This window comes from Anguilla rostrata, chromosome 11 (assembly GCF_018555375.3).
Source record: "Anguilla rostrata isolate EN2019 chromosome 11, ASM1855537v3, whole genome shotgun sequence".
In the NCBI taxonomy this organism is placed as follows: domain Eukaryota; kingdom Metazoa; phylum Chordata; class Actinopteri; order Anguilliformes; family Anguillidae; genus Anguilla; species Anguilla rostrata.
Genome location: NC_057943.1, coordinates 36621103 through 36647771, shown reverse-complemented (window position 1 = coordinate 36647771; position 26669 = coordinate 36621103). Strand labels below are relative to the sequence as shown.

The 26669-nt window shown below is 47.5% G+C and overlaps 1 protein-coding gene and 2 non-coding genes across 5 annotated transcripts; 2 read left to right on the top strand and 1 right to left on the bottom strand.

The window, feature by feature from the left end:
• Positions 1 to 184: 184 nt before the first annotated feature.
• LOC135234805 (transketolase-like) lies at positions 185 to 25421 on the top strand. 3 transcript variants are annotated; one of them, XM_064299759.1, is made up of 14 exons: positions 185 to 364; positions 9985 to 10102; positions 12929 to 13042; positions 13327 to 13424; positions 13897 to 14088; positions 14713 to 14840; positions 16422 to 16615; positions 17931 to 18095; positions 18625 to 18781; positions 20286 to 20416; positions 20980 to 21063; positions 21179 to 21275; positions 21948 to 22067; positions 24088 to 25421. In XM_064299759.1, exons 2-14 carry the CDS (start codon positions 10019 to 10021, stop codon positions 24258 to 24260), a joined length of 1737 nt encoding a protein of 578 aa, XP_064155829.1. In that variant the 5' UTR covers positions 185 to 364; positions 9985 to 10018; the 3' UTR covers positions 24261 to 25421. The 3 variants fall into 3 exon arrangements, with proteins under 3 accessions (XP_064155829.1, XP_064155830.1, XP_064155827.1); XM_064299760.1 differs by lacking the exon at positions 185 to 364 and adding an exon at positions 1274 to 1419; XM_064299757.1 differs by lacking the exon at positions 185 to 364 and adding an exon at positions 6907 to 7208.
• Positions 2332 to 2403, bottom strand: trnah-gug (transfer RNA histidin (anticodon GUG)). The gene has a single exon. It is a non-coding gene; the product is annotated as a tRNA-His (tRNA).
• trnah-gug (transfer RNA histidin (anticodon GUG)) lies at positions 6046 to 6117 on the top strand. Its single transcript has one exon. It is a non-coding gene; the product is annotated as a tRNA-His (tRNA).
• Positions 25422 to 26669: the final 1248 nt, after the last annotated feature.

Here is a 26669-nt window from a genome sequence, read left to right as displayed (position 1 = left end):
TATTTTTGTTTATTATTATTGTAAGTTATGGACAGTGTGATTGGCCTGTTTTGAGGACACCGTCATTGGTGCTTTTATGTTGAAGGCCTGATGCACTGACCGCACACCTGTGCAAGTTTTTGTACAATCAGGTCACATCAGTGCAGGAAGCCAAGCGATGTAGTTTGGAAGGCTTTACTTTATTTTAATATTTTTGAGCCTTTCTTGTTTTATACTTTGAATGCAATGCATTGCCCTTTTGTTTTCCTTTTGATTGCGTGGCAATACCGCTATTTTCTTTTTTTTTGACTGCTTTGGAGTGAACTAACTAGCCTACACTGACTGTTCCGACTACCGAGCTCCTTCAACATCAGCTCAAAACGAGGTATGCCCACCCTACTTTGTCAATAATTGTTTGTTAAAAAAGCGCGTATGAAACTATAAATTTGTGTCTATTAAGCCACTACACTCAGTTTCATATACAAAACTAAGCCTTACAATTCTCTTTAACCAGATGATGTGTTAGTATTTGTAAACATATTTCAATCTCGTCCACACCTTAACATTTTTGACAACTTTGATAAGTGGACAAATCATCCTTTCTACACCTAAATAATGTCACAACAGACACTGTCATAAATCTCACTCATGCAGAATTTAGGTCCCTGGTGGTGAAATTCATCCCTGTTTTTAACCGCCATAGCGAACAACATCAAAATGCTCATTAATTAAATATGTGGAAAGATGAGTCAGATGTACCTACTTGATCATTCAAAGCTCCCTGTTTTATTGTCCATTTAATCGTGTTGGTCTCTAGTGTTGAGCGTTCCCCGTATTTGTAGGAGGCTGGCGCCCTCGTGTGGTTAAATTTAGATTAGTGTATTTTCAAATTAAAGTTAATGTCAGGTGCCTTGTAACAATTTTGCCTTTTTACTCCTTATTTTCAGCAAATTACCATATTGCAGTTAAATGTAAGGGACAGTGGGGCAATAAACGCGGACTTTTTAGGCCGATGCATCGAGCTTGAACTACGTATTTCAGGGTTCCAGAAAGGGCCAGTGTGGGTGCACACACCTGATTCTACTAATCAATCACTAGAGTCATTGCTAAGCACCTTGATTAGTAGAATCAGGATCAGGCGTGTGCACCCACACTGGCCCTTTCTGGATAAGACTGGGGACCCCAGCTCTAAAACATGAAAAGCACCCAATTAAGAAAAATTAACAGCTTGTTAAAATTCTGGGATTGCTGTTGAGGTTGGAATGAAAACGAGCATACACAGGGGTCCCCCAGGACCGAGTTTGAGAACCACTGGTCTAACTCAACTTTAGGCAACGTGACATCGACTGAGACAGCTGTTTGGAACGAACAGGCATTAGAAGGGAACCGGAGAATAGAACCTTAGGCCTACAGTCTTGGGATTGATTTTCGCCGATACAGGTAGGACGCGAAAAACAAATTTAATCAAACAATAAATCAAAGACCGTATCATACAACATGGAACTGTATTTAATAGTCTTACTTTGTGTTAACTTTTAAATCTATTAGTACGGTTACGTGTAGCCTACCCCGCGCCGCGTTACGTTTTTACCCAATAAACTTGGGGTTAAATGTAACATTTCACTATCGGTATTTTCCATCTGATTGCTAGTGAACTGTCTGTTCCAGAAATGTAATTGTGGTGTGAAATCATAGCCAAAGGATGTAGGATGTTTGTATTTAAAAATATTTAATATTATTTTCGGAATTATACGAAAACCGTATGTTATTTGCCCGCTCTCCCCTGCTGCTAATAAAACCAAGGCTTCCTAAGAGCTGAACATCCAGCCCTTGGAGGCGGCCACAAGTGGTTCAGCGCCTGGTACACGGAGCCTACGCACAGCTTTGCATGGACCTAGATCTAGCATCGTGTTTTAACTTCACTCATATTTTCTTTGAGCATTAGGCGCACTGAAAAGCTGCTGTCACCTCTGATTCAGGTCGACACTACTCGTTTACCGCGGTCCGATGAACCCATTTTCTAGGGTAAATACTGTTTTCAAATCACGCATTTGTCTCGCATATTACGTTTTTTGTGGTTGTTAATGCGTAGGCTACATGCGAGTTATTTCAGGGCAGAGGTCTGATTAAACCGACGGTCTATGGTTCACTCTTACGTCAGATGTCGGTCACTTAAAACATGAATGTGATCAATCAATGCAGATATGAGCGAAAACCCGTCATTGAGCATTAAGGCCTGTAATCTGAATTTAGCTTTAGTGTGCTTTTCAGCCCCAACCCCCCAAGTATAACTACAAGTGTGTCTGTACCCTGCAAAACTTCGCCCCCGCTGCCGTCTCAGGATTCTTATCCTGCCGTGACCCGGATTCGAACCGGGGTTGCTGCGGCCACAACGCAGAGTACTAACCACTATACGATCACGGCGATCTACTGGGGACCTGTTCTCGCACGGTGTCCCGACGCTCACTATCCCAGAGTGACCAGGACCTGAGAAGCACCAGAGAGAGAGGATGCTGGAATGTCTAAATACAAGATAACATTTGTGGCACTTAAATTGTGAATGTAATCAGCGAATGCAATCTGTAAATTAGGATTATAAATGGTGTAAATGTCTTGCTTTATTTAAGCCACTTTCCAAGTCTATGTGATGCTCACATATGGAGTTATAAAGCCTTAAAGAGAACATGGCCTAATTGGGTGAGGGTTGCTCGGATTTGGCATCTGCTTGAAGGGGTTCAAACACATTCATCACTGTATGGAGCAGCACCTAAAATGAGAGAGAATAATTTTGCTAAATAGCCTGGCTATTTGGCTCAGTTTGCAGTTAAGGGAACAATGTGAGATTGACATCACAGAAGCCACTCAACAAACGGGTACAAGGAGAACCCCCACCTGGACACTGGGCCTACTTCAACCATGCTGCCTATTGTCCCCAACATATATTCTGACACTAATTTCACACACTGCCCCTCACCTACTCGCCAGGTATATTCAGGGGCGTCATGCAAGCCAAAATTCTGGGGGGGGGGGATGGGGGTCCTTCCCCAGAAAAAAAATAATGACGAAATTTTCTGCAACTTGACATATATATATATATTCAAAGACTTTGGGGGATTATTTTAAAACTTCACTAAATCAGTCTTTGTAGCTCAGTAATCTCCCACTTTATATTAGGGTAAATACTATATATTTATTTTGAGATTTTCATGTCAATTAGTTGAGCTGTTGTGGTTACTGAAAATGACACTTACTCACTCCCTTCTACACTAGCATCTACACTGCTGCCACTTTTCTTGAAAAAGAGCTAAATTTTGTCTGCTTTACCCAAAATTTTTAAGGGGCATAAATTCACACAAAAAGACTATATCCACAATGCTAATTAATTTAGAGAGCATAGATAATAAAGCCACAGATGAAAGGAACCTGCCAACATGGTAATAGCTGTATTTTCAAACACAATGCATAGGAAGCAGCATGAGTACAGATGACTGTGCTGACACCACATAGCAGTGCCTGCTCCATTGCCAATAAAAGCTCAGACTGAGCAGTAGTAACCTATTTTCCAAACTGCTCAGCCTCCTTGAAAGATCCATCATAACCACTAGCCTAAGTACATATAACCTGTAACCACACCTACACACACTGATACAAGAGAGAGGGGAGGGGGGCAGGAGGGAGAGAAGCAATAATAGCCAAGTGTAGGATTTTCATGCCTTAACATCTGTCTGCAAGACTCCAAAAGGAATCCCTAACGTTTTTTTAAAGAATGACAAAATTTTCCTCTGCATCTTGACCTGGAGATATCAAATGGAAATCAGTGTTTTGCTAACTAAAACCTGTGATAGTGGTGGTAAAAACTATCAGCTCACTGCCATAAGATTCACACAGCTCTCCTTTACCAATATTAAATGGGATGCTATGCTATCACAAGTCACGACTAGCTAACGAGCCAGAAGGCTAAATAACCGGATTGAGGGATGGCTACTAACTTTAGCTGGTACTAGCATTACATTACATTACAGGCATTTGGCAGACGCTCTTATCCAGAGCGACGTACAACAAAGTGTATAACCATAACCAGGAACAAGTATGACGAAAACCCTAGAGAGATGTACCGGTCCAAGTGCAGGGAACAACCGCATAGTTCAACTTGGGCCCTGAAGGTTAAACTGTTTAGCACTAACACAAACGAGAACAGCAACAACGCAGTCTATGCAAAAATACAAGCAGTAGTTAAGACAGGTGCATTAACTAAGTCACCTACAAAACAGCTACCTAGTTACAACCCTAAGCTTACAGTCATTTAAGAGATTACAGGGAGGTAAGGGGGGATGGGGAGAGGTGCAGCCTGAAGAGGTGAGTCTTCAGTCGTCTCTTGAAGTGGGTCAGTGTCTCAGCTTTTCTGACCTCCACGGGGAGGTCATTCCACCATCGTGGGGCCAGAACAGACAGGAGACGTGTTCGGGAAGCGCAGGTGCGAAGAGGTGGAGGTGCCAGGCGTCCTGAGGTAGCAGAACGGAGGGATCGGGCTGGCATGTAGGGTTTGAATATCTTGTGGAGGTATGCTGGGGGTGATCCCTTGACTGCCTGGTATGCTAGGACCAATGTTTTAAATTTGATGCGAGCTATAACAGGCAGCCAGTGGAGGGTAGTGGGCAGGGGAGTGATGTGGGAGTGTCTGGGGAAGTTGAAGACCAGACGAGCTGCAGCATTCTGAATGAGTTGCAGGGGTCTGATGGCCGATGCCGGTAGTCCAACCAGAAGGGAGTTGCAGTAGTCTAGGGGGGGTAGTACCATTGCTTGGACCAGGAGCTGGGTTGAGTAGGTGGTGAGAAAGGGGCGGATTCTCCGGATGTTATACAGGAAAAATCTGCACGCCCGGCTTACTGCTGCGATGTTCTTGGAGAGGGACAACCTGTTGTCCATCACCACTCCAAGATTCTTGGCACAGGGTGATGATGTCACTAAGGTGTTCCCGAGGGAAATGGAAAAATCGAGGGGAGAGGTTAGAGCAGGAATATAGATTAGCTCCGTCTTTCCCAGGTTGAGCTTCAGGTGGTGATTGTCCACTATCTTGCAAAGCAAACTATGCCTATATTTCTCAAATGCAATTAAGTGCGTATAACTAATTGCATTTCATTTTCACATGTTTGAAAAAGGGATCGATGCTCTACTAACCACTTCAGCAACACAACGAAGCTGTAGTCTACATCTCCTCCAGCACTGGTGCGCAACAGAGTGCTGTGTGCATGCTTACCTGCTGTTGCGAACTGATTTCATCCTGCAACTTTTGGAAGAAACCAATACCATAGGGAAAAGGTGTGAGACGTTTTGAGGTATGATCTATGACATAATTAGAAGAATACGTTTGACTCATAATATAAAATGATCATAACTACATATTATAAAAAATAATAGTAATAAAATAAAATAAAAATATAAAAAGTATATTAAAAAAATATATAAAAATCCAGATATCAAAAATCTGGTGGGGCACGTGCCCCCCCAGCTTGAGTGGGCATGATGCGTCTGGATATATTTGTTAGCACATTGCTTTGGGACAGGTACTGTAGGGACTGTACTGTCCCTAGATTACATTTTTCAGGTTGGCGACTGTAACTGTGGCATTAGGACCTGGGAAGTACGCTGAAAGAGGATGTTGGAACGGGTCCATTACAGTGCTAAACCATAAGCGGCACCTTGTTGTGCTAGCTGGTGGTGCTTCTTGCTGTTCTTCTGTAGAAAACTAGAAAGCTGGGACAAGCTTGGTGCAGCTGAGTCAAGCAACCAGTTTGAAATGTCATGAGTTTAATAAAAGTAGTTTATGCACATATCAGCACAATCACTATTTTAATAATTCACAGCAATTTTAACAAAAGAAACTTTGCTTTCATTGTTTCAAACATCTAGATTACTCAATGGGAGATTTTACCTGGCACCTTTCTTATTTTCGAGGTAGAAAATCTGCTCATTGATTAGCCACTCTGCGTCAATCCGCAATTTGCACAACACTCTGTGGGACAGTTCCTCTTGGGACTGCCGTCTCGAATCAGCCCCCAGTAGCTCGCCGTGATCGTATAGTGGTTAGTACTCTGCGTTGTGGCCGCAGCAACCCCGGTTCGAATCCGGGTCACGGCAGGATGAAAGTCCTGACACGGCTGTAAGGAGGCGTTGCTTTTGCTGGGAGCAAATGGTAGGTGTGGGTATATGACTGGAGGAGGACAGGAAGAGAGCGTGTTGTGATGGTTTGATTACTGATTATAACCGATAAATTCATGGCACCTGTTCATTTTAATACATAACTTTCATAGTCTTCATGTATCAATTAGATTGCAGCCCTCTCGTAATTTAATACAAAACACAAGTCAAAGTAACGCATTCTCATCACAAATTAAAGGGACACAATCCAACACTTAACGTTTGTTGGTCGACAGTCCAGCTGTACGAGTAGCGTTATCGCTGCACAGTGCTGAGTTCACTTCACACTGTTCCCTGTGTGCAGAGCAGCCAGTGCGTGATAGGGTGTAGTAAACGGCAGTGCCGTGAATAATAGGCTATTCACGGTTTAAGTTCATTATAGAGCCAAAGTTCATTATACAACCAAAGTCGAGTTAAATTCTGATACAGAAAGGATCAGAATTCTGTCAACAAAACAAAAGATTTCGGGGAGGAAATTTGACTATCTTCGATTTAGAGCATTTGGCCTACGGGACACGTTACGCTCGTGTGTGAACTTGAATTAAATTACTGGTTTCAGTTACATTATAATCAAAAAAATTCTCCAGCCCACATATAATAGTCAAATTGCACGACCATCACAACCTTCATTGTCGCTGAAACTGAAGTAATTTCTCCCGCTTTCGTCGTATTAGTGGTGTGATTCCGCAGACCACTGCAGACTCCGCCCATCCAAACATGTTGAAAGAGAGGGTCGGGCTACGGGGAGGTCCTGCGTTAAAACGCCTGTCGCTGATCGGAGTCTTCCTCTCTGCAGCACTGCCCTGGTTAAAGCACGCGCCGGGTCTGTAAGCTTTCGGACAAGATTAAGGTTTACGGATTTGTGGGGCTCTTGCATGCTAATCGCATTCTATACTGTTAGACGACTGAAGAGAAAATAAGAAAATGGCTAACTATCATAAACCCGACGAGAAAAAACTGCAAGGCCTGAAGGATATTGCGAACAAGTTGAGGATCCACTCCATTAGGGCGACATGTGCTTCCAACTCTGGGTAAATAAATCCGTTAAACTATACTGTATTCCTGTTAACATTCAAATAACGTCATAAATGTAGCCTGTGCCTAGCTGGCAGACGCTGAATTGTTGAATGCGAGAGGACATGTTCGTGCAGCGTCACATCACGTCCAGTTTACTTTCATAATGTAGCCACTGTAATTATTAGTGGCTTGTCCCACTAGCTGACTAGGGATATGGATATAAGTTGGTCGAATGCATAACTACGTAGACGACAAGTTACCGTGTGCTGCAAGTTATTTTCATATTCGTTTGACTGGACGAATATACTGAACGACGTGTACGAGCCATGGTACGAGCATACAGTGTATCAACGTTCAGTCTCAGTGGGCGGTTCCATATTTTCTGCAGGAACCATGAACGGAATTGGATGCACGTCTGTCGTTGCATTTTATTTCGTTGACCGTTACGACTAAATTTTGCAGTTACGGGGCAAAAAATGACAATGTGTTTTGCAATCACAACAACGTTATGTTTAAACTTGAATAATGTAACTTTAAGATGACACTGACAGAAGTCACATGGGGGTCCTCGTGCAGTTTTTCCACACTCGTCTGTCGTTATGCAGCTGCAAGGTTTTCCGAAAAGTAGAAAGCGCTGAATACCGGACTTGGACTTTAGCCCAGAGCCACATTGCACCTGCTGTCCTTTCTGTTGAATGGATGGTCGCTACGATAAAAAAAAACGCGTTTTCTTGACTTACAACGCAAATAATAGCCATAATTATTTAAAGCGTTAAAATAATCTGTGCTGTTTGTTTAAACTTTTGATATTTTGCTGCATGGTTGTCCCAGTTTGAGAAATCATGTACATCCCTGAAATGAATTATGCTTCCTACTTCCTGATAGGTTTCAGTGAACCGAGCCTTCATATTTTCTTTTTGGAAATGTTGACACAGCGTAAAGCCTTTTTTTAATGGAAAGGATATCTGGAAAAACGTGTTTTCAAGAATGAGTAAAACGGACGTATAACGTTGGTGTGTTTCCTGAAAGGTTGTCATTGTAGAATAATCGGAATCTAACAACGAAAGCTGTCACGTGCCACGTGCTAAATCACTTGCACGGTTACCATGCAATGGCACATTCTGTATAGGTTTATTATTGAAATGGGTATTGTTCATATTCTCCAGTTGAATGAATTCATAGTAAAATGTTGCTAAATGTTATGGATGACCAATTTTCTTTGCCTTTCAGTGTATTTGGATGCAGCTCTCCTTGTTTTTTTGGTGTGATTCTGCGGTTTAATAGTTGAAACGTTTTGAGTGTCTCAGGGCTGGAAGAGTTACTGTATGTGTGACTCTGAAGAAGACCCTTGCTGACCTCCACATGACCCCAGTAATCCAGTGTATCTGGAGCCTGATAGTAAGTGTAAGCCTGGGGTTTCCCTGGCATAAAAGCTGTGCATGTCTTAGCACAGAAGCCCACCTAACTCACCCTGAATCCTGACCTCTGCCCTTTGGGTCAACAGCACCAGGACCTGCCCCACAGGCGGTAGTGCATGTGACAGACCTAACAAACGTGCTTAAAACTAAACAGTTTCAGTAAAATAAAACAAGTTCCCTGTTAGGGGAAATGGTATGAGTGTCAATTGTCCCTGTCCAATGTGTCAGTGTGGTGGTGTAACCACGGTGACATATATACTCAGCTATGCCTGCAGCTGGTGAAATAACAGATTCTCTCGGTCTGTCCCAATTGTGGCCGTGTGTTTGTGTTTGTGTGGTGTGTGTCTGTGTAGTGTGTGTGTGTGTGTGTGTGTGTGTGTGTCTGTGTGGTGCATGTGGTCTGTGTGTGTGTGTGTGTGTGTCCCAATCCTGACTGTGCACTGTGCTTGGTGTGAATTCTGCACTTGGATGGTAGCTGTAGATTTTGCCTGGTAATACTTACTCTTCTGTAACAGTCATTTGGGGGGGGGGGGGTGCTTTTAAAAAATACAGTTATGATGGTGCCTTTGCCTCAATTCTGAGTAGTGAGTATTTGCGTGTGTACAAATTTGCATATCCTCACATTAATTTATGTGAGTGCAAAAACATCTGAAAAATGTGATATTTTCTCAAAATTGTTGCCTGAATTTCAAGGCAAAACGGCATTAGTTTCCAGACCTCTCCCGTTATGCCCCACTGAAATCAGATTGATTAGGGCCTATCAGCCTGCTGTTTCACTAACACTGACACTAATCTACCCAACTGTTTTAGTAGAACCACATATCCTGATTGAAGGTAAATTTTAAAGGACCGATGTCTGAAACTGAAGCTTTATCACTGCTCTAAGCCCCAGCCGAGAGTCCATCTTCAACCCAAAGTGTTTAAGCTGTGTAAATATTGCAGTTGATATCACTACAGCAGGACTTTGGTACCGGGTTCAGGTATGTGTTCCCGTACAGACCATAGCACTGTGTGTTACGCTGTATCGCAGAGATGATCAGGCTGTTCATACTCAGTCAGAAAGGGGCTGTAGGATTGTCCCGCACGGGAAATGAATTCACACCCTGGAGTGACTGCAGGGTCACTGACGTCATGGTAACTGTCCGGGTCGGGGTCAGTTTCATGTCAATTCAGGAAATGAACAGATACTCAGTTCATGACGTGGGAAAGTGCCCAGAATGTTCTGCGGGCCTTTCTGTAATCCATTCGTTGAATTTCAGTTCATTTCTTGAATTGACCGAACTGAAATGGACAGGAGGATCCATGAAACTCACTGCACTGATTTTTTAGAAATGTGTTAATTGTTTTTTTTTTTTGCGCTGACTCCGCCCAGACACCCCACCTCCTGCTGCAGTGCGGCTGAGATCATGTCTGTGCTGTTCTTCCACACCATGCGCTACAAGGCCAGCGACCCGCGCAACGCCTGCAACGACCGCTTCATCATGAGCAAGGTGTGTCCTCCGGCGCCACAACGGTCCCCACGTAATACTGCACACACACACCGGTCCCCACGTAATACTGCACACACACAACGGTCCCCACGTAATACTGCACACACACAACGGTCCCCACGTAATACTGCACACACACACCGGTCCCCACGTAATACCGCACGAACACAACGGTCCCCACGTAATACCGCACGCACACAACGGTCCCCACGTAATACCGCACACACACAACGGTCCCCACGTAATACCGCACGAACACAACGGTCCCCACGTAATACCGCACACACACACTACGGTCCCCACATAATACTGCACACACACAACGGTCCCCACGTAATACCGCACAACACAACGGTCCCCAGTAATACCGCACCACACAACGGTCCCCACTAATACGCACACACACAACGGTCCCCACGTAATACGCACACACAACGGTCCCCACGTAATACCGCACACACACACTACGGTCCCCACATAATACTGCACACACACAACGGTCCCCACGTAATACTGCACACACAACGGTCCCCATAATACTGCACACATCCATAAACTGTCCCACACGGTCAATAACTGCACACACACACGTCCACATATACTGCACACACAACGGTCCCCACGTAATACTGCACACACACAACGGTCCCCACGTAATACTGCACACACACAACGGTCCCCACGTAATACTGCACACACACAACGGTCCCCACATAATACTGCACACACACACCGGTCTGTGTGTAATACTGCGCGTTTGAACTGATCTAAAATTAAAGGGTACGCACCAGGATATAATTAAAAAAATTAAGTACACAAGCCAAGTGGAAGAATTTGTCCTGTTTCATGATTTGCAGTGTTAAAAGAAACATAATTTTATTGAAATAAAGGCAAGAAATAAAATAATTACTTACTATTTTTGCCCCGCCCCCCTTTTTCTGCAATCCCCAGGATGATCACCCACATCATATTTTGTGATACAAAAAGGTGATACTTTGAATTTAGCTAGCTATAGCAAGCCCTTTTAAGGAGTTATCCTATGCTTGACGCGGATAAGGAAGTTATTGCGACAACGCTACTGGAAAGCGAGTTAAATTGACATATGATGGTAATTCGCTCGCTAGAGGTTGATTAGAGTCAGGAGGGGGCCAGGATTTCTCTTAGAACTATTATAAAAATAAAAAGAATAGCAAGTTATTTTGACGACATGAGGAATAATTTCATACATCAAAATGTCAAGGATGATTTGTGAATCCTGATGATTTTGCGCCCTCTCCTTGATGCTGTAATCTAACTAATTCAACAGTGCAGCTACAACAAGGAGTACATCTTTTGCCACAAACCGGATCAGGCCAATCAGGAAGTGATATGATCGGCTTCCGATCTCGTCCATTGAAAGTAATGGCGTCCTGTCGTCCGTTTATATACAATCAATGACTGGAGTAGATTCAAAGGTAGGAGCTATGCTAGCTAATTCCATCCATCTGCAGCCACTGATGGAGCTAACGCAGTTAGCATGCAGCTCGTATTGTCTAATACAGTGTTCCCAGCCTTGGTCCTGGAGTACTCCTGTTTATGTTGGTTTTCGTTCCAACCACAATCTCAGTATTTAAGAAGCTGTTCATTTTTCTTAATTAGGTGCTTTTCACGTTCAGAGGGATTATTCAAGTACTTGATGAAACGGCGAGTTTAACCCTTTGAGGTGTGAGGTCACAAATGTGAGATTAGAATGTTCTTAACTGAACATTCCAACGCTGATGTAACAATCACCACTGGTCACTGAAAGCAGTGGAGCTCTAGAACGCCGACTTATTTAGTAAAAAGCCACTCTTCAAAAGGCTAATGTGTCCCACTCTTCAGACGGTTAACGGGTCCCACTCTTAGACGGTTAATGGGTCCCACTCTTAGACGGTTAATAGGTCCCACTCTTCAGGCGGTTAATGGGTCCCACTCTTCAGACAGTTAATAGGTCCCACTCTTAGACGGTTAACAGGTCCCACTCTTCAGGCGGTTAATGGGTCCCACTCTTCAGACAGTTAATAGGTCCCACTCTTCAGACGGTTAATAGGTCCCACTCTTCAGATGGTTAACGGGTCCCACTCTTAGACGGTTAACGGGTCCCACTCTTAGACAGTTAACGGGTCCCACTCTTAGACGGTTAACGGGTCCCACTCTTCAGACGGTTAATAGGTCCCACTCTTCAGACGGTTAATAGGTCCCACTCTTCAGATGGTTAATGGGTCCCACTCTTAGACGGTTAACGGGTCCCACTCTTCAGACGGTTAATAGGTCCCACTCTTCAGACGGTTAATAGGTCCCACTCTTCAGACGGATAATGGGTCCCACTCTTCAGATGGTTAACGGGTCCCACTCTTCAGACGGTTAACGGGTCCCACTCTTAGACGGTTAACAGGTCCCACTCTTCAGGCGGTTAATGGGTCCCACTCTTCAGACAGTTAATAGGTCCCACTCTTAGACGGTTAACAGGTCCCACTCTTCAGGCGGTTAATGGGTCCCACTCTTCAGACAGTTAATGGGTCCCACTCTTCAGACAGTTAATAGGTCCCACTCTTCAGACGGTTAATGGGTCCCACTCTTAGACGGTTAATGGGTCCCACTCTTCAGATGGTTAATGGGTCCCACTCTTAGACGGTTAACGGGTCCCACTCTTAGACGGTTAACGGGTCCCACTCTTCAGACGGTTAATAGGTCCCACTCTTCAGACGGTTAATGGGTCCCACTCTTAGACGGTTAATAGGTCCCACTCTTCAGATGGTTACTGGGTCCCACTCTTCAGACGGTTAACGGGTTCCACTCTTGTCCCAGGGTCACGCTGCTCCGGTCCTGTACGCCGCCTGGGTAGAGGCGGGGTTTGTGAAAGAGGCGGACATTCTGAACCTGCGCAAGATCGACTCCGATCTGGAGGGACACCCCACCCCCGTGAGTCGCCCGCACCTTGACCGCCCACGCCCGTGTTCACACACACACAGTGACCGCTGAAATGCTGACAGTTGTGCACTTGCATCACAGCACTGCAATGGCAATATGGCCTAAAGTGTGATGCCGTAGTGTGCAATGAGTGCTGGTATGACTTCTGCACATTAAAATAAATGTTTACGTTTTTTAGATACTGGTAGTTAATTATTCTCGGTTGAGTTGAGGTAGGGCAGCACCCCAAGGTTTGCGGTCCTGTTGAGTGGGTTTCTGCTGTGTGCCGTCCGCAGAAGCTGGCGTTCGTTGACGTGGCAACGGGGTCCCTGGGACAGGGACTGGGAGCTGCCTGTGGGATGGCCTACACTGGGAAACACTTTGACAAGGCCAGGTACTTGCCCTGAATCCCTCTTCCAAATGCATCGCATATTAACAAGCCAAGCATCGTCTCACCTCCACACAAACTGTGCCGGCTTAATTTACACTTTATACTCGGAGTCTGGGTACTCCCACACACCCCCACCAATAACTTCAGAATTTACACAGAGTATTTACTGCCTGATCTGTCGTCTGTCAAAAATGGTCTTCAATTCTTGTAATCTGGCTCAGGACAAAAGCTCAATAAATATGAATTATGTAAACGTTATATTTAATCATAACATGATGGTTATGAACGTCTTTTAAAACGTCTTTTTTTTTTTGTATTCAAAGAAATTTTACCTGTGCCAGCTGGGACCATAGCACACTGTGGAAATGTCCCCTCCTGGCATTCATCGGTAAAACATCAGTAAAATGGAAATGCTCTCTTATTTGGGTGGATCCCCAGTGATGCCCCGTGTCTCTTCCGCCCTGTGATGTCATAGTTACCGGGTGTACTGCATGCTGGGAGATGGGGAGTGCTCGGAGGGAGCCGTGTGGGAGGCCATGGCCTTCGCCTCCTACTACGGCCTGGACAACCTGGTGGCCATCCTGGACGTGAACCGCCTGGGGCAGAGTGAGCCCGCCCCGCTGCAGCACGACGTCGACGCTTACCGCCGCCGCTGCGAGGCGTTCGGGTACGGCTTAACCCCTCAACTCTGACCTCTGAACTCCGGACCCCGGTACGGGTGCTCAAGGCTCGGACCTCACTGCAGTCTGAGGGAGAAAAACCTGTGCTTACAGCCCTGTGCTGTTTCCTCTTTAGAGTGTGAGGTCACAAATAGATGATTAGAATGTTCTTACCTGAACATTCTAATGCTGATGTAACGGTCGCCACTGGTAACTGAAAGCAGTGGAGTTCTAGAACACTGACTTACAGTTTTGAAAAAACCTGCTCTTCAAAGGGTCAATTACACTGTCATGTGTGTTTCAGTGTTAATATTTACTTTTTGTACTCGTAACTCTCGTAATCACCACAGGAAGTCCTCCCTCGTATGCGTTTAGGTCTGATGAGATTAGATCAGACTGCTTTATTGTCCTCTAATGAGGATATTATCTACAGAGCTCATTCAGAATATTATCCAGCAACATAGCCATCCAATACAGCGTCATACATCCACGCAGAGGTTTAGTAGTTATTTTACTTCAGATAAATGACTGAACTTTCCTTAGCAGAACGATGGGTCCGCTGCTTCCCCCAGCGTAAGCAGGGAGCCCTGTGATTGGTTGGGCAGGCTGGTACTGACTGTGCGCTGTCTCAGGTGGAACACCTACGTGGTGGACGGGCATGACGTGGAGGAGCTGTGCAAGGCCCTGTGGCAGGCGCAGCAGCAGAAGGGCAAGCCTACTGCCATCGTCGCCAAAACGTTCAAGGGCAAAGGGCTCCGAGGTGAGCGACACCGCTCCGTCCCCCTGACGACTGGACCGCACCTCCTACACCTCCCGCTCCGTCCCCCTGACGACTGCACCGCACCTCCTACACCTCCCGCTCCGTCACCCTGACGACTGGACTGCACCTCCACCTCCCGCTCTGTCCCCCTGACGACTGGACCGCACCTCCTACACCTCCCGCTCCGTCCCCCTGACGACTGCACCGCACCTCCTACACCTCCCGCTCCGTCCCCCTGACGACTGGACCGCACCTCCTACACCTCCCGCTCCGTCCCCCTGACGACTGCACCGCACCTCCTACACCTCCGCTCCGTCCCCTGACGACTGGACCGCACCTCCACCTCCCGCTCCGTCCCCTGACGACTGGACCCACCTCCTACACCTCCGTAGTTCTGAGGGCAGAAGCCGCACAGTGCGGTTCTACACTCACCGCTCGCTTGCTCGCTTACCCTGCGACTGGACCGCACCTCCTACACCTCCCGCTCCGTCCCCCTGACGACTGGACCGCACCTCCTACACCTCCCGCTCCGTCCCCCTGACGACTGGACCGCACCTCCTACACCTCCCGCTCCGTCCCCCTGACGACTCGACCGCACCTCCTACACCTCCTGTAGGTTCTGAGGGCAGAAAGCCCGCACAGGTGGCGGTTCTGCACACTCAGACTCTGGGGTCAGGAGCTTTAGCTGTTTCAGCTTACTGCTTTAATAATGATTGACTGCTCCTGCCCTAATCTTAGCCCCCGTGATGGGATCAAAGGTTGGGTCAAAGCAGCATGAAGGGAGCTTATTATTGGTTAAACCTCAGCTGCCCCTCAGGATCTATATCTACATGCATATGTGTATCTGCTTAAGTCTTTTTATGTTCGGGCGAGTTGCTAAATTCAGGGGTCCTGATGCGTCTCCTTTTTAATTCAGAAAAGTGAACTTTTTTCACAAGTTAAGTTCTTTCATAAATGTTTCCCATTTACACAATGCAGACTTGGCTTGCTGCCATTTGCTTGTCTGTGGAAAGTGAAGAGTTCACCGACAAGCAAATGGCAGCAAGCCAAAGTCTGCATTGTGCAAATAGGTGTAGTTTCAGTGACAAAGTGAAAGAGTTAGGTACTGACTGGCTTACTGGCTAAGTGTCCCTGGGCTGTGAATATGGGACATATATTCTTCATGGCATAGCTAGCTATTTCTCTCAATAAGGCTCAACTCTGTTCCTCAGTTTACATTTAAAGTGTTTATTGGGAACAATTAACTAACTGGTTGTTAAAATTCACTGTTTGCAACTTCAGTTGAAACAGAAACGAGCATAATCAGGGATGTCCCCAGACCAATTTCTGGGTCAATTTAAAGAGGTTTTTATTGGTCTATTATATAGGGAAACACTCCTCTGTGATAAGAAGGTTTGTACGCACAGCTGAATATCTGCAAATCCAATATCTATGGTGTTTCCTTTTCACCGCATTTAATTTCTGAATGTGTTGACTCGAAGGTGGCATTTCATGATCTCTTTGGTGAGATCTGTCTCCCCCTGGTGGTGGTGGTGGTGGTGTGCGTCACTTTAAATCACGTGGCCGGCGTGTCCTCCACAGGGATTGAGAATGAGGATAACTGGCACGGGAAGCCCATTCCCAAGGACCGCGTCGATGCCCTGCTCGCTGACCTTAAGGGGCAGATCCAGACCAACAAGCCGCTGTACCCAGATCAGCCCGACGATGACGTCCCCCACCTCGACCTGTCCCCCATCCGCCTGCCCTCCCCACCTGCCCACAAAAAGGGGGACAAGGTGAGCCACCTGGCCTGCTGTCGCCCGGGGTGATAATATAGGGGTAGGATGTTGCTGTTATCACCTTTTGCATAGATATCAGACAGGAGCTCCACCAATCACAGGACGCATTGGTGATAAGAAACGGAACAATGCCAGCAGTGATTGGTGGATACTTTCTAGGATCCCTTATGGTATCCAGTCTGGACAGAAGCTATCCGTCTACTTCTGTCATTCTTTTGTTGTTCTGTGATTGGTAGACGTCCTCTCTGGTTTCTAGGCCTGAGATCATACTCTCTGCCTACGATACAATTTGCATATCAATATAGGGTTCATATGATATCCACCCCCCCCCACCATGAATGATGCGATATTTTAAACTATTATGCCGATTAAAGGAAAAATCCAGTTTTATTGAACAATGGAAATGAAATAGACATTTATATCACTGTCATATGTGAATACCTTTTATAAAACAGAAATATTTTTTTGTAATTTTACAGTGTTGATGCAGAGATCGGTATACTCCATTTAGCAATGCTTAACATGCAGAACCTAATAAAGTTAGCTGTCAGGTCAAGGTCGGTTTTGAAAAGCAGTAATCTGAGTCATGTGGTCCAGCGACCTCACGCAAAGCTGTCCGTAGCGGGACCAGAGGAAGGGACTCGGGAGGTTGGATAAACCGGTAAAAATGAAAACAAGCTGCTTTCAGAATGTCAATATGCAAAACATCCTGTTCAACAAACCCATTTTTGCATTTTTTTTCTTTTTTGTTCAGCCTCTTGACTTGACTGAAATCACATTGACTTGACTTGCCTTGAAATGCATTTTTACTTCAGTATTTGACATATTACCAATATATTTATAGATTCCAAACTTGGAAAGAAATTTAACAAATGCTTTCATGTAGATAAGCTTGTTTATGTGAGTTTCTGTTAAATAAGTAGCTGCATGACTATATATTATAAGGGAATGGTACTCCTGTCATGACGTGTCCATGTAAGAGTACTTGTCTCAAATTCCTCTCTTTTTATCTACATTGTCAATACTTACTGTTGCTTAAAACCTAGTCTTTTGTCTGGAATACGTACACTATATACTGTATATCGTATTTGTATTTATAGGTTATATGCATTGTATTCATTAGTTATTAATCTGTTTACCAAAATGTGCAAATGGCTGGCTTATACATTCTGTGTGTGTGTTTGTGCGTGTGTGTGTGTATGCGTGCGTGTGTGTGTATGCGTGCGTGTGTGCGTGTGTGTGTGCGTGTGCGCGCGTGTGCGTGTGCATGTGCGTGTGTGTATGTGTGTGTGTGTGCGTGATCACGGCACAGATTTCCACTCGCCGGGCGTACGGAGTGGCTCTGGCTCGGCTGGGTCAGGCCAGCTCCCGGGTGGTGGCTCTGGATGGAGACACCAAGAACTCCACCTTCTCCGAGACCTTCAAGAAGGCCCACCCCGAGCGCTACATCGAGTGCTTCATCGCTGAGCAGAACATGGTGAGGAAGAGGAGCACACAGAGCCATCACATTCTGACCTCACACTGTTCACCACCGCGGTGGTACTGTGACCCGCTGCAGTTTATACTCCCTGCTCGCCTGTGCCATACAATCACTGTTCACCCTGGGTGACGCTGCCAAATGCTTTAATTGCTCGTGTGAATGTACAATCATGATAAACAATGAATGCTGATTGGTTTTGAATAATCATGTTGTACAATGCAAAGAGCTGATTGGTTTAGATGCAGTGGTAACCAACGCTGTTCTGGGAGATCTACTGCAAAGCACACCTCATTCAGCAGCTAGAGATCTCACTGAGCTGCTCGTTAGCAGAGTCAGGTGTGCTAAATTAGGGTTGGAGTGAAAGCCTACAGGACGGTAGATCTCCAGAAACAGGGCTGGCTATCACCGCTTTAGATTGAAACTGCTACCGGTTTTCTCAGTCCGAGCCTCCAGCACTTGCGTTTCCTCCTCCGGGGGGTGAGGGGGCGCTGTGATCAGACCCTGACGCTCCCTCTCGCCCCTGCAGGTGAGCGTGGCGATCGGGTGCGCCACGCGGGACCGCACGGTCGCGTTCGCCAGCACGTTCGCCGCCTTCATGTCGCGGGCCTACGACCAGATCCGCATGGCGGCCATCTCGCAGTCCAACGTCAACCTGGTGGGCTCCCACTGCGGGGTTTCCATCGGTGAGACAACACACACCCCGACAACACGGCAACGCACACCCCTACACCCCGACAACACGGCAACGCACAGCCCTACAACACGGCAACGCACACCCCTACACCCCGAAAACACGGCAACACACACCCCTACAACACGGCAACGCACAGCCCTACAACACAGCAACACACACCCCTACACCCCGACAACACGGCAACGCACAGCCCTACAACACGGCAACGGACACCCCTACACCCCGACAACACGGCAACGCACAACCCTACAACACAGCAACACACACCCCTACACCCCTACAACACACACCCGTACACCCCGACAACACGGCAACGCAAACCCCTACAACACAGCAACGCACACCCCTACACCCCTACAACACGGCAACGCACAACCCTACACCCCTACAACACGGCAACGCACAACCCTACACCCCTACAACAGCACACCACACCCCTACAACACACACCCCTACACCCCTACAACACGGCAACGCACACCCCTACACCCCTACAACACGGCAACGCACAACCCTACAACACACACCCCTACACCCCTACAACACGGCAACGCACAACCCTACACCCCTACAACATGGCAACACACACCCCTACAACACACACCCCTACACCCCTACAACACGGCAACGCACACCCCTACACCCCTACAACACGGCAACGCACACCCCTACACCCCTACAACACAGCAACGCACACCCCTACACCCCTACAACACGGCAACGCACTACCCTACAACACAGCAACACGCGCCCCTACAACACGGCAACGCACAACCCTACAACACAGCAACGCACAACCCTACAACACAGCAACAGACACCACTAAAACACAGCAACGCACACCCCTACAGTACAGCAACAGACACCCCTACAACACAGCAACGCACACCTCTACAACACAGCAACAGACACCCCTACAACACAGCAACACACATCCCTACAACACAGCAACATGCACCCCTACAACACAGCAACACACACTCCTACAACACAGCAACACACACCCCTACAACACAGCAACACATCAACACACACTCGTACAGCACAGCAACACAAACCCCTACAGCACATCAACACACACCCCTACAGCACAGCAACACAAACCCCTACAGTACATCAACACAGAAACACAGACCTCTACAGCACAACAACACACACCCCTACAACACAGCAACACATCACCACACACCCTCTTAACTGTGTTCTGATTGGCTGGTGTACTATCCTGTGTTCAGGCGAGGATGGGACACTGTGTTCTGATTGGCTGGTTTACGGTCCTGTGTTCAGGGGAGGATGAGACACTGGGTTCTGATTGGCTGGTGTGTACGGTCCTGTGTTCAGGGGAGGATGGGACCCTGGGTTCTGATTGGCTGGTGTACTGTCCTGTTCAGGGAGGGATGAGACACTGGGTTCTGATTGGCTGGTGTATTGTCCTGTTCAGGGAGGGATGAGACACTGGGTTCTGATTGACTGGTGTATTGTCCTATGTTCAGGGGAGGATGGGCCGTCTCAGATGGCCCTGGAGGACTTGGCCATGTTCAGGGCGGTCCCCACCTGCACCGTCTTCTACCCCTCAGACGGAGTCTCCACTGAGAGAGCTGTGGAGCTGGCAGCCAACACAAAGGTGTGTGCGTGTGTGTGTGTGTGTGTGTGTGTGTGTGTGTGTGAGAGAGAGAGAGAGTGTGTGTGTGTGTGTGTGTGTGTGTGTGTGTGTGAGAGAGAGACAGAGTGTGTGTGTGTGTGAGAGAGAGAGAGAGAGCGTGTGTGAGAGAGTGTGTCTGTGTGTGTGTGAGAGAGTGTGTGTGTGTGTAAGTGTGCGTGTGTGTGTGTGAGGGAGTTTGTGTGTGAGTGTGTGTAAGTGTGCGTGAGTGTGTGTGTGCGTGTGTGTGAGTGTGTGTAAGTGTGCGTGAGTGTGTGTGTGAGTGTGTGTAAGTGTGTGTGTGAGAGTGTGTGTGTGTGTGAGTGTGTGTAAGTGTTCAAGTGTGTGTGTGTGTGTGTGTGTGTGTGTGTGTGTGTGTGTGTGTGTGTGTAAGTGTGTGTGTAAGTGTGTAAGTGTGTGTGTGTGTGTGTGAGAGTGTGTGTGTGTGAGTGTGTGTAAGTGTGTGTGTGTGTGTAAGTGTGAGTGTATGAGTGTGTGTAAGTGTGCGTGTGTATGCCTCTTGCTGGAATCTTCTCTTCCTCCTGCAGGGAATCTGCTTCATCAGGACGAGCAGGCCGGACACTCCAGTGATCTACCGCTCAGAGGAGAAGTTTGCCGTTGGACAGGCCAAGGTCAGGCACCGGGCCCAAGGGAGGGGGCACCCATACTGTGTGTCTACAGGTGTGCGTGCTTCATGAGACTGTCTTTTCATCACTCTCTCTCTCCCTCTCTCTCTCCTCTCTCCAGGTAGTGCGGCAGTCGGACAGTGACAGGGTGACAGTCATTGGCGCTGGAGTGACACTGCACGAGGCCCTGACTGCAGCCAATCAGCTGGCCGGAGAAGGTGGGGTCAAGCAGGGGGTTCTGGGGTACAGGAACAAATTAGGAGGATTGAAGTGATAAGAACGATCCTAGACTGGGAGTGCCCTGCAGAGTAGTGACAGAGTTGGTCCTGATACAGCCTGAAGAGATGCGTCTTCAGACCACGGCGGAAGATGGGCAATGACTGAGAGGATCGTAGAGGGAGGAGGAGTTTGGGAACTTTTGGTTTTTGGGCCTGGTCCCCTGGTTTAGCTTTCCTGGTTCTGAGGTGCGACAGCCTTACTAGATCAGTACAACGACTTGCCTACCAAAAAATAAAATGAGTGAGTAACGGTTGTCCAGTGCAGACCTGGCCCTTCATAGAGGTGGGAAGAGTAAGCTAGCAGTGAGATGGGTGTTGGAGACAGACTGGGTGAGTCTGCTTCTCCTCTGCATTCCACTCGGTGGTGGAGGGCCTTGATCGATCGGTTTGCTTCACTGCAGCACACGCACACGCTGGTTAGGCTCAGCCCCGGGGGTTACATTCAGCATTTGGGCGTTCCCTTTTCCATCCAGGACCAAGGTGTTCTTTGGTATTAATTGGTTGCTGATTTTTGGTCACCAGGGATGCAGATGTATCTAGGCTTTTCTAATTCTGCCCCTCCCCCTCTCTGCCCGCCTCTTCTCTGCCCCGCCCCTGCTTTGCTCTCTCCAGGTGTGAATATCCGGGTCATTGACCCATTCACCATCAAACCCCTGGACACGGCCACCATCCTCCTGAGCGCCAGAGCAACCGGAGGCCGAGTCATCACTGTGGAAGACCACTACAGAGAGGGTGAGAGGGGTCACAAGCTTTTACAGAGAGGGTGAGAGGGGTCACAAGCTTTTACAGAGAGGGTGAGAGGGGTCACAAGCTTTTACAGAGAGGGTGAGAGGGGTCACAAGCTTTTACAGAGAGGGTGAGAGGGGTCACAAGCTTTTACAGAGAGGGTGAGAGGGGTCACAAGCTTTTACAGAGAGGGTGAGAGGGGTCACAAGCTTTTACAGAGAGGGTGAGGGGGATCACAAGCTTTTACAGAGAGGGTGAGAGGGGTCACAAGCTTTCACAGAGAGGGTGAGAGGGGTCACAAGCTTTTACAGAGAGGGTGAGAGGGGTCACAAGCTTTTACAGAGAGGGAGAGGGTCACAAGCTTTTACAGAGAGGGTGAGAGGGGTCACAAGCTTTTACAGAGAGGGGAGAGGGGTCACAAGCTTTTACAGAGAGGTGAGAGGGTCACAAGCTTTTACAGAGAGGGTGAGAGGGTCACAAGCTTTTACAGAGAGGGTGAGAGGGGTCACAAGCTTTTACAGAGAGGGTGAGAGGGGTCACAAGCTTTTACAGAGAGGAGGGTAGTACGAGGGGAGTCACAAGCTTTTACAGAGAGGGTGAGAGGGGTCACAAGCTTTTACAGAGAGGGTCAAGCAGGAGGGGTCACAAGCAGGCTTTTACAGAGAGGGTGAGAGGGGTCACAAGCTTTTACAGAGAGGGTGAGAGGGGTCACAGCTTTTACAGAGAGGGTGAGAGGGGTCACAAGCTTTTACAGAGAGGGTGAGAGGGGTCACAAGCTTTTACAGAGAGGGTGAGAGGGGTCACAAGCTTTTACAGAGAGGGTGAGAGGGGTCACAAGCTTTTACAGAGAGGGTGAGAGGGGTCACAAGCTTTTACAGAGAGGGTGAGAGGGGTCACAAGCTTTTACAGAGAGGGTGAGAGGGGTCACAAGCTTTTACAGAGAGGGTGAGAGGGGTCACAGGCTTTTACAGAGAGGGTGAGAGGGGTCACAAGCTGTTATAGAGAGGGCGAGAGGGGTCACAAGCTTTTACAGAGAGGGCGAGAGGGGTCACAAGCTTTTACAGAGAGGGTGAGAGGGGTCACAAGCTTTTACAGAGAGGGTGAGAGGGTCACAAGCTTTTACAGAGAGGTGAGAGGGTCACAAGCTTTTACAGAGAGGCTGAGAGGGGTCACAAGCTTTTACGGAGAGGTGAGAGGGGTCACAAGCTTTTACAGAGAGGGTGAGAGGGGTCACAGGCTTTTACAGAGAGGGTGAGAGGGGTCACAAGCTTTTACAGAGAGGGTGAGAGGGGTCACAAGCTTTCACAGAGAGGGTGAGAGGGGTCACAAGCTTTCACAGAGAGGGTGAGAGGGGTCACAAGCTTTTACAGAGAGGGTGAGAGGGTCACAAGCTTTTACAGAGAGGGTGAGAGGGGTCACAAGCTTTTACAGAGAGGGTGAGAGGGGTCACAAGCTTTTACGGAGAGGGTGAGAGGGGTCACAAGCTTTTACAGAGAGGGTGAGAGCGGTCACAAGCTTTTAGTGAGAGAGGTCACGACCTTTTACGGAGAGGGTGAGAGGGGTCACAGCCTTTTCTCCTCCATACCGCACCGTCCTCCTCTTTTCTCTCTGCACCCATTCTCTCTCTCTCGTTCCTTCCTCTGTCTCTCTCCTACTCATCTCTCTCTCTTTTGCCATTCCTTCCTCTTTTTAACTGTTCATATGTCCTTTTTTGGCATGAGCACTGTATGATATTTTTCTCCACACAAAGTGCGACATCGATCAGGAAGTGCCGTGTGCATGTGCAAGGGCGGCACACTCTCCTGTGTGGTTGTGTTTGCTTTCCTAACATCAGGTTTTTTTTAGAATATCATTTAGCACAGTGACTTGAGGTTGGTCAAGCAGCATGCGTTCCCCATGTTTTCCACAAAGATGACGTCTCACCCCCCACTCCCTCTCTCTCTCTCTCTCTCTCTCTCTATCTCTCTCACCCCCGCTCCCTCTCTCTCTCTATCTCTCTCACCCCCCCGCTCCCTCCCCCTCTCAGGTGGACTCGGTGAAGCAGTGTGTTCCGCTCTGGGGGAGGAGCCTGGCATTGTAGTGCAGCGATTGGCTGTCTCCGGCGTTCCGCGGAGCGGGAAGCCGCAGGAGCTGCTGGAGATGTACGGCATCAGCGCCCAGAACATCGTGGCCGCCGTCCGGTCCGCCTTCGCCAACTGATGGGGTGCGCGCCCAGCCCCCCCCCCCCCCACCGCGCACCCTCTCCCCCGGCAGCCCTGTTTTCGGCCTGGTCGTTACAGTCGTGTCCCCTTTCCTCCCCAAAGCGGGGAGCGTGTCAGGACAGGAGCCCCACTTCAGCGAGCTGCAGCGGTGACATCATAACCCTGTGACATCATAGCAACATCGTAACAACATAACCCTGCGTGGGTGGAGCAGTTTCCACTTCACCCCACCCTTTACTTAAAGCTTGTCGAGTTTGAACCCTGCATTCCTGTTCCTGTTTATATTCCCAAGCATGTCCTCTACGTGACAATGCATTCCCTCCACTCTAACATGAACATTTGGGTAAATCTACTTAATTGGGTTTGACCAGTACGAATAAGCATCTCTTGACCTCTTTTGCAGAAATGGAATTATGCCTAACTTGTGTGACCGGGCCGAGTGGAGTCAGGGAGAGGGGGTGGGCCAGTGGGGGCGGCGGCATCGGCTGTGACCTCAGAGACGTGGGAGGAGCTTAGCCTCCTGACTGCGTCTCATTGGTCAGGCCTAATCCAGCTTCTCTTACAGTCTGTGTACGTGTCAGCAGTAATGTAGTGGTTTGTCTGATTTTAACATTCCTCTTCTGCTTAAATGTAACATTCCTCTTGTGCTTAAATGTAACATTCCTTTTCTGCAGCTGTTTTGCTTTAGTGTGAGAAAATCAGGAGCCTCTGTACTCCCAAATTCCTCTGCCCGTTTCCTTCCGGAACGTTCTATGGCTACAGTGTGTGACCTTGCCGTGACCTTGCCTGTGTGTTTGATATTTCCCTGTACTTACTGGCTTTGCTGAGGCTGTTTGGAGATCTCATATCCTCTGGTTCAATGGCAGGACACGGCAAGGCTGAATAATAGCAAACACTCGCTTTTGAATTCCTGGAGTTGCTTCCCGGTGGCAGCGTGTGAATCTTAAACCTTTCCATCACCTAGGATCTTTAACCTTTCCAGCTTCCTGGTTTGAAATGACACTGCCTCTGAGGCTCGTAGGGAAAATGTGTAGAAGCTAGGGCATGATCAGATGTTTCTGAAACACTGTGAGCAGCTCCCGTTGCAGAAACATGTCACACTTGCGTTGCCGTAGTTACAGCTTGTGAGTGATGAATTAAACTGTGCGGAAACTCCCAATTAATTTGTCTGTCTTTTTTGGAATAACGAAGAGGCAGACTTACTGGTGCAGGCTAAGTGTTGTCTTCTACGGTGTGTGTGTCTGTCTGTTTCGGGAGATGTGTGTGTGTGTTTGTGTGAAAGTGTCAGTTTTTTAGTCCAGGACTTGGTCTGACACGGGTCACAATAACGGCGACTTGTGACTTGACTTGCACTTGGACTTTTTTGTGTAGTAATTATCGTGTAATGGGCTGTTCATCCTGCCTAAATAAAAAAGGGCCATTCGATGTCTCTGGCCCTGTGTACTTGTAATCACGTTTGTAATAGCTGTAAAATCTGATTCTTTTTTTGTGTTAATCGCTTCAGGACACTAATGAGTGCTGTAGAGAGAACTTAGAGTGGGACTTGGCTGCTGATTGAGTGACTTGGACTTGGTCTCGGATGATTGAGCTTGGACCCTGATTTGGAACTGGAGACTTGTGGCTTGACGACTGTTAGTGCTTACTACAACCTGGAAGTCTGAGGTACTTGGCTGTGAATGCAGTACTGAATACTCTCCCATGAGCTAGACTACGACCGAGTGTCTCTGGCCTGCCGCCTAGAGCGCCCTGCGTTCTGTGAACTTCCTGTGAGTGAGCGCGTGCAAACCCAGCCCCAGTGCGAACGCGTCAGACTCTCTCGCTTGGCTGTCTCCGGGAACGAGGGAACGTGACTCCCAGTGAGGCTGCTCAGTCCCACCCCCACTCCCGCGCCCCAATCTTGTTGTACTGAAGAACCTCCATGTTAAAGGTCATTCACTTCCCTGTTATATTGGCCTAAAATAGATTGGAGAGATACCATAGATAAACCTTTTACCATAGAGTAAAATGGGCCCGAAGGTCAGAAAGATGCTAGCCTTTACAAAAGAAATGTATTTAGTTATTCTGAAACTGAGCAATTTACAACTTTGTCCACATAAGCAGTACAGTTAAATATATACAGTATGACAGTGTATTCTGATAGTGTTGATGTTTTATGAGTATTTTAATCCTTTTTTGTAGGCACTAGAGGTCAGTATTGTGCTTCAAAACAGTTTTACTGAGCTTGATTCTATGGTTGAGAGAGGTTATGCAGTGGGATCACAGTCATTTCATATGCTTATTTTTTAAAAGTTAATAGTTGTAAAATGACTTAGGATGGATGGTTCATAAATCCATATTGAGCTTAGGGTTGTGATAAAAAAAAAAACAACATTTAAAACTAGAAATACCGCCTTGTGGTTGTATGCCT

Excerpts from the sequence above, each read along its gene's own strand:
- LOC135234805 (XM_064299757.1), top strand. The coding sequence starts at position 7,102 with ATGGCTAACTATCATAAACCCGACGAGAAAAAACTGCAAGGCCTGAAG. Across the intron at positions 13,043-13,326 it reads TGGAGGGACACCCCACCCCC|AAGCTGGCGTTCGTTGACGT; the intron begins GTGAGTCGCCCG and ends TGCCGTCCGCAG. Across the intron at positions 22,068-24,087 it reads GGAAGACCACTACAGAGAGG|GTGGACTCGGTGAAGCAGTG; the intron begins GTGAGAGGGGTC and ends TCCCCCTCTCAG.